General features: G+C 51.1%; 1 protein-coding gene across 1 annotated transcript in view; it reads right to left on the reverse strand.

Annotated features, from left to right (window-relative positions):
* Nucleotides 1–7,148, reverse strand: part of Ulk1 (unc-51 like autophagy activating kinase 1) — a 28,020-nt gene extending 20,872 nt beyond the window's left edge. Inside the window, exons 1-3 of the mRNA XM_005344211.2 lie at nucleotides 6,682–7,148; nucleotides 6,242–6,334; nucleotides 6,127–6,168 (exon numbers count right to left, since the gene is read on the reverse strand). Of these exons, the coding sequence (XP_005344268.1) occupies nucleotides 6,127–6,168; nucleotides 6,242–6,334; nucleotides 6,682–6,792 (246 nt within the window). The 5' untranslated portion in view covers nucleotides 6,793–7,148. The remainder of the gene's footprint in view (nucleotides 1–6,126; nucleotides 6,169–6,241; nucleotides 6,335–6,681) is intronic.
* Between the last annotated feature and the right edge of the window lie 209 nt (nucleotides 7,149–7,357).

Raw genomic sequence — 7,357 nt, forward strand, 5'->3', positions numbered from 1 at the left:
CTGGCCTGAGGGCATACATGGAGGCTGAACACTGTGTACATAATAAATAAATAAATCTAAAAAAAATAAGATAAAAAAAATAAATCAATAAAGTGGGAACTCAACAAGATGGTCCTGTGGGGTGAAGCTACCTACCACCAAATATAATGCCCCAAGTTTAGAGTCCCCAGAACCACAGTGGAAAGAGAGATCACCTCCACTCCAGTTGTTCTGACCGCCACAGGCACTGTGCATGCCTATCCCATATAATACACAAAGGCTAAGAAAAGTCTTAAATAAAGAGATGGGGCTGGAGAGATGGCTCAGTGTTTAAGAACACTGGCTGTTCTTCTGGAGGACCAGGGCTTGATTTCCAGCACCCACATCACAATCATCTATAACTCCAGTTCCAGGCATCCAACACCCTCTTCTGGCTTCATAGACACCAGGCACGTAAGCAGCGCACAGATATATATTCAGGCAAGAAAATAAAATTTTTTTTTTTTGGTTTTTCGAGACAGGGTTTCTCTATAGCTTTGGAGTCTGTCTTGGAAAGAGCTCTTGTAGACCAGGCTGGCCTTGAACTCACATAGATCTCCCGCCTCTGCCTCCCTAGTGCTGGGATTAAAGGCGTGTGCTACCACTGCCCAGCTAAAATAATTAAAAAAAAAAATCTAGGCATGGCAGTGCACACTTGTTTTTTTTTTTTTTTAATATTTATTTATTTATTATGTATACAATATTCTGTCTGTGTGTATGTCTGCAGGCCAGAAGAGGGCACCAGACCTCATTCCAGATGGTTGTGAGCCACCATGTGGTTGCCGGGAATTGAACTCAGGACCTTTGGAAGAGCAGGCAATGCTCTTAACCACTGAGCCATCTCTCCAGCCCCCGGCAGTGCACACTTGTAACCACAGTACCTGTTAGGATAAGGTAGGAAGATCACAAATTCAAAGCCAGCTACAGCTATAAATCAAAACCCAGTCAAGAAGCTCCACCTGTTGACTGGAGTCTGCCTTTTAATCTTGAGGGTGGAGGTCAGATTTCAAGGAGTTTAAGGCTAGCCTTGGGCTATAGGAGACCCTCGTTCAAAAGACAAAAACAAAGAGCTGGGTGTGGTGGCTGTCGGGTGTGGTAGTGCGTGCCTTTGATCCCAGCACCAAGAAGGCAAAACTCAGAAGAAGCCTAGTTTACAGTGAGCTCCAGTTCAATCCCAAAAGAGAGAAAATTTCAAGGCACAATCGATTTGTAGATGCACAAACAGCAGACTTATCTGAATCCTGACCTATCTCTGACTGTGTCCAGTGACAAGCTCTATCTCCACTGTGGGTGGGAAGGTCATAACCAAACCCACATCACAAGCCTATGATGAATACAGACACTCCCCTAACCCTAACTCAAAGCTGGTCTGTCGGCAAGGTCCAGGTGAGTCACCTCTAGGCAGCCAGGCAAGTATAGAGCTTCAGAGAACCTGCCAGACAGCGTACTAGCCTCCAGGGAGTCCTCAGCAATAAGGCTGGCAAGCAGGCAAGAACTGAGCCTACATCTATGGGCTGATATTATGATTCTGGCAGTGCACACTCTCCCAGAGTAAGAACATGTTCAGACATTGAAACCTGGATGAGAGTCCATTCACCCCTTGGTGAAGGCCATGTGTTCCATCTGCCTCCCCAAATCTCCGGTAAACTCAGGAGCATAGGGAGTTAAGGTTTGACTCCTAAGTGTGAGGCAAGCATGCTCAGGATCCTATGTTCAACTAATAGCACTACCAAGAATAAAAAGGGGAGGTTGTGTCACGTTTTTTTGTTTTGAGACAGGGTCTCCCTATGTAGCTGAGTACCCCGGAACTCACTACGTCGACCAGGCTGATCTGCCTGCCTCTGCCTCGCAAGTGCTGAGATTAAAGGAGTGTGCCCGGCACCTGTGCCGCTCCAGCTTCACATCTGAACACTTGGTGGCATTTAGCCTCATGGCTAAAAACACGGCTAGAAATTATAGCCAGGCTACTTGTTGTCTGAGTTCTCTGCTTTCCTCATCAGCCAACGCCTGAGAATAATCAATTTCCCACCACCATGAACTCCACCTTGCCTTCCTGCTATGGTGAAGTAGAACCTGTAGCCAAAATAAACTTCTCCCTTTATCTGCTCCTGCAAGGTGTTTGAGGCCAGATTGGACAATGAGTACCAGGCTAGCCTTGAGTGAGTCCCTGTCTCAAAGGAACAAAATAAAATAAATAAAGGGGCAGGGAAGAAACCTATGTGTAGCCCATCACAGAACTCCTTTAATAAAAAGCCCATTTACACACAAAAAAATTTGCGTAAACAGGGTGGTGGTGCATGCCTTTAATCCCAGCACTCAGAAGGCAGAGGCTGGAGGATCCTTGTGAGTTCGAAGCCAGAAGCCAGCCTGGTCTACAAGATAGTTCCAGGATAGGCTTGATAACTACAGTGAAACCCTATATATGGGGGAGGGGGGGGGACGACAAACAACCAAAAAAAAAAAAAAAAAATTATGTTAATCACCTTGAAATTACTCTAGACAGAGCTGGAGAGATGGCTTAGTAGTTAAGAGGTGAGAAGGGCAGAGCTTTGCTCAAGAAACGATGCTCTATCTCGGAAACCCCGTCATAATAAAAAAAAAAAAAAAAAAAAGCAGAGAAGGCAGGTGAATGAATCTCTGTTAGGACATCCAAGGCTAAAAAAGCAGGAAAAAATCGTTTACATAGATACAGTACCAAGTGGGTACAGCTCAAAGAACTTTAACTCAGCTTGTCACCACAGACCCTGGTCCTTTACTGTTAGAATCACAGGCATGGAAAGTCAACTTGATGATGGTTTCATCTAGAGGTATACAGGAAAGCAAAACCCACAGACAGCTTCAGGGCTTAAGCCTGGACCATCATGATTACTGAACCCTGCTTCCAACATGGGAAACAAAAGTAGATTTGTTTATCACTGTTCAAAATGAGGATTATGAGATCTTAGCAGCTAAGACATTGTATTTTGCTGGGATTGGAGAGATGGCTCAGCAGTTAAAAAAGCACTGGCTGTCCTTCTAGAGGACCTAGGTTTAATTCCCAGAACCCACACGGCAGTTCACAGCTGCCTGTAACTCTAGTTCCAGGGCTTCTGACACTCTCACACAGACACACATGCAGGCCAAACACCAATGAACATAATAAAAATAAATTAAAATTTATTTAAAACGGGGGGAGGTATATTTTGCTTTTGCAGAAGACACATATTCTAGTAGCCAGCACCCTCCCCAGGCAACTCACAACTGCCTCTAACTCCAGCTACAAGAGATGCAACGTCCTCTTCTGACCTCTAAAATCACCTAACACACACACACACACACACACAAACGCGTGCACAAGCAACACATACCCAAACATATATACATAAATAAATAAATCATTAAAACACACACACAGTAGGGCTGGGCAGTGGTGGCAGAGGCTGGGTGTGGTGGTACACGCCTTTAATCCCAGCACTCAGGAGGAACAGGCAGGTGGCTCTCTGTGAGTTGAAGGAGAGCAGAGTTCTAAGCAGGGCTCCAAAGCAACACAAACAAAAACAATAACAAAAACACTAGTAAGATTTGACTTATGAAAACTCGTGAGGTTTGAGCCAATACAACCTTAAGTGATGGACAGCTGCATGATGACCACTGGCAGCATCTCTCTGGAGGGCAATCTGACAACAGTCACTCAAACTACAGTATGCACACGTCTTGCCCAGGGCTCCAACTTCTAGGAATCCATCTACATATCCATGCTAACCAGAGTCCAAGGACAGTTGTGACCACATTTTGACTGGCCAGAATCCCGGAATAGCCTGTGTTCCTCAGGAGGGGTTAGGCTAGTAAAATGAACCACAGTCAAGGTGGCCACGTGGCCTGAAATCTACACCACAGCAACAGACAGCCGCAAATCCCACCTGCGCTCCCACTGCCTCAAACTTGAGAGTTGACAGAAGTGATGGCACAGCCTGTGTGGTCCAATCAGGGCTGCAGTCCAGCTCTGAGCATGAACCGCACTGCAAGCTGACATTCCAATAAAGAACCAAGTGTGATTCCTCAGGGCAGATGAGACATCAATGTGAGACAGGAAACCGAGGCTTCCTGCCTTCTCCAACAGACCATGGAGGACATTGGGGGTAGTATGGTGGGAAGGGTACACACCTCCAGGGAGAAAAAGAAACTGTAAGGATGCCTAGAAGGAGAAAGGACAGCAGGCCATCTGCTTAAGGATTGGAGAATGACTTTTTTGTTGTTGTTGTTGTTATTTTGAAGACAGGGTTGTAGCTTTGTAGCTGTCCTGGAACTAGCTCTTGTAGACCAGGCTGGCCTAGAACTCACAGAGATCCACCTGCCTGTGCCTCCCGAGTGCTGGGGATTAAAAGTGTGCACCAAGCCGGGCGGTGGTGGCGCACGCCTTTAATCCCAGCACTTGGGAGGCAGAGGCACGCGGATCTCTGTGAGTTCGAGACCAGCCTGGTCTACAGAGCTAGTTCCAGGACAGGCTCCAAAGCCACAGAGAAACCCTGTCTCGAAAAAAAAAAAAAAAAGTGTGCACCACCACCCAGTGGAGAATGACTTTTGTATATTTTTTTCAGACCCTTCTGCAGCATTGGAGAGCTTTCTTGACCTAATCATCCTTTTTTTCTAACCAAAGAGTATATCTTAAACATCAAGGATACAGAACACCACCACCAGGTCACGGGGTGAAGGGCTCTGGAACAGGCATTTCTCAGCATTTCCTTTGGGCAGAGGAAGCCAGAGCCTTGCCAATACTGGAGGAAACGGCAGAGTTCCTCAATCAGGTAGCTCAAGTGGATGAGGCAGAATGAGTGGAAACCAGAGCGGAGAGGAACAGGCTTCAAGTCTGCAGTGGACCTAACCAATTATCTGTTCAGTTCTAGGAAGACAATCAAGAAAAATGCCCAGACATGGGACCGTGGGAACCTGGAGGGGATCACAAAGTGAACTGAGGCCAGAGTCTATCCCTATGAAGGTCATGTCATCTACTCAGCCGTGGGTCCGCAAGAAGCACGGCAAGTGTACTCATGAGGCCTTGCCTAGAGCACCACCGGCAACAGAAGGAAGCATGGGGAAGGGAGGAAGGACAGGTGGCAAAGGACAACCTCCTGGACCTGGAACACAATGTCTCCAGCTGTTGCCAGGTACTCCCTGTCACACTGGACCTAGGCCCTGCCCACAGGTCACCTCATGACATGTCACAGCCCCAAAGGTAAAGCTGGAAGAGAAGCAGGGCAGGGAGGGAGGGAGGGGGAGGGAGAGAGGGAGGGAGGCCACCAAAACACAACTGCCCGCTGGGAACTTCCCTCAGCCAGGGCTGGTCCTGTGCCCCAGTAAACAGCTTTCAAGACCATTAGTCAGCACTTTGCTCAGGGGACCAGCGCCTAGGGTTCCTGGTTCCCAGGCCGGGCATCCAGGGCCTCCAACCCCTACCACTACTGGACTGGAGGACCGGAAGGCACCACTGAGGCTGACGGTCTGTCAGCTTTCTTGTCTGAGGTGGAGACATCCTGCTGCTGGGTCCAGTGGGCCCAGCCCCAACCGCGCTCAAGAAGGAATCTCCAACAGCCCCTCCCCCTCCCAACCTCTGACGCAGGAGTGGGCTGGCCAATGCCAGGCCGCTGAAGCAATGTCAACAAACAAACCCGCCAGCCCAGACAAGTGGGCCTGCCAGGGACACCAGATGCAGTAAGGGCCACTGGGTCAGACACTGTAGAGGAAGGGGTCCTTCGCATTAGGGCACACTAAACCCAAACCACACACGATCTGAGCAATACGATCGCCAGAGATACAACGCCAGTGTTTTCGGCTGCCTTCCTTCCCCATTCAAGAACAGACAATCTAAGGGGGAGGTCCCCAAGACCTAGCAAAAGCCAAAACAAACTTGGACCAGGGACCTTGTGGGGCTTCAGAGTTGAGCAAGTAAGTCACAGACACCATATTCAGAACCCCAGCTCCTTTCGTCTACACCATACCAGTCTAGAGCCATCAACTGTCCAATGGGGGCTTCAGTTCCGGCAACCTAGAGCTTGAGGCTGTGACTGGGTCACCGGCAAGAATAACATTACCCCTCCCCCAAGTCCTACAGCAGCAGCCTCCCGGCCTTACCTGGAAGTCGTACAACGCCACGATGTTTTCGTGCTTTAGTTCCTAGGACACAAATCCAAGTTTCTCATTAGCAAGACAAGAGCTGGCCCACCTCTCCCCCTTCCTTGAGGCTTACCTTCAGGATTTTGATTTCCTTTCCCAGCAGTGTCTGGGACTTGGCAAGGTTTTTCTTGTTAATGCACTTGACGGCCACCTCCAAGTCGTGCTTCTGAAAAGCCAAACGCAGAACTTCAGGAATAAGAATATCCCTCCCTCTGCCCCCCAAGCTGGGAACACACTGTGGCCTAGGTTGGCTGTTCCAAGGGTCGTGGGATTGGAGGATGCTCGAGGCCGGCAGGTAGGCTCTGTCAGCGAGGCCTGGAATCTAAGCGGATGGAGCCCTAGGCTAGGTTTCCAAGACTGGTCTGACTCTTCAGTGTTAGAGAATCCTGGGCGGGCGTCTCCTGGATTCTGGAGCTAGAGTAGCAGGTGGGTTTCCGGGGCTGGGGTCCTGAATTGGGTACCTCTCCCCATTTCCGGAGGTAAGGTGTTGGGGCCCCCGGGAGCCTCACCCACCTCGCGGTGGCGACCCTTGAAGACCACCGCGAAGGCGCCGTGTCCAATCAGGTCCTTGCGAGAGAACTCGAACTTGCCCACGGTCTCGACGCCGCCGCGGCCCGGCTCCATGGCGCGCGCGGGCCGGGATCGCGGGCCCGGGGGCGGTGCTCCGGGTTGCTCTGGCCTCAGGCGGAGGCGCGGGAGGCAGGAGGGCCGCGTACGTGGGGCCGGAGGCGCGGGCTCATTGCCGGGGCCGCGCGCCCCATCAGGCAGGCCTGGGCCAGGTCCCAGTCCCACAGGCCGGCGGACGGTGGGGCGAGATCCTTCGGCGTCCCCCACGGCACCCTCCCGGCGCTGACAATCGGGACCCACTCCGACTCGGCCCGCGGCTCAGATACACTCCAGCTCTGACTCGGCACTGACAGACGACGCGGCTCAGAACCCCGCGGGGAAACAAAAGATCCGCAGCACCCGGGCCCCGGAGCCTGAGACGCCGGCGCAGCCGCAGTGCGCGGAGGCGGGCAAAGGGGCGGGGGCTGCGGAGGCGGGACCTCCTAGGTGGTGGAGCTGGCAAGGGGCGGGTCCGAAATGGGAGCCACCTCGTGGGTGGTAGAGCGGGGCGGGGCCTAGTGAAGGCGGGGACTGGCCCGGAGCAGGCCCTAGAGTGGGCGGGACTTGGGAATTGGACGGTATG

This window comes from Microtus ochrogaster, chromosome 2, assembly GCF_000317375.1.
Source record: "Microtus ochrogaster isolate Prairie Vole_2 chromosome 2, MicOch1.0, whole genome shotgun sequence".
NCBI classification, from domain to species: Eukaryota; Metazoa; Chordata; class Mammalia; order Rodentia; family Cricetidae; genus Microtus; species Microtus ochrogaster.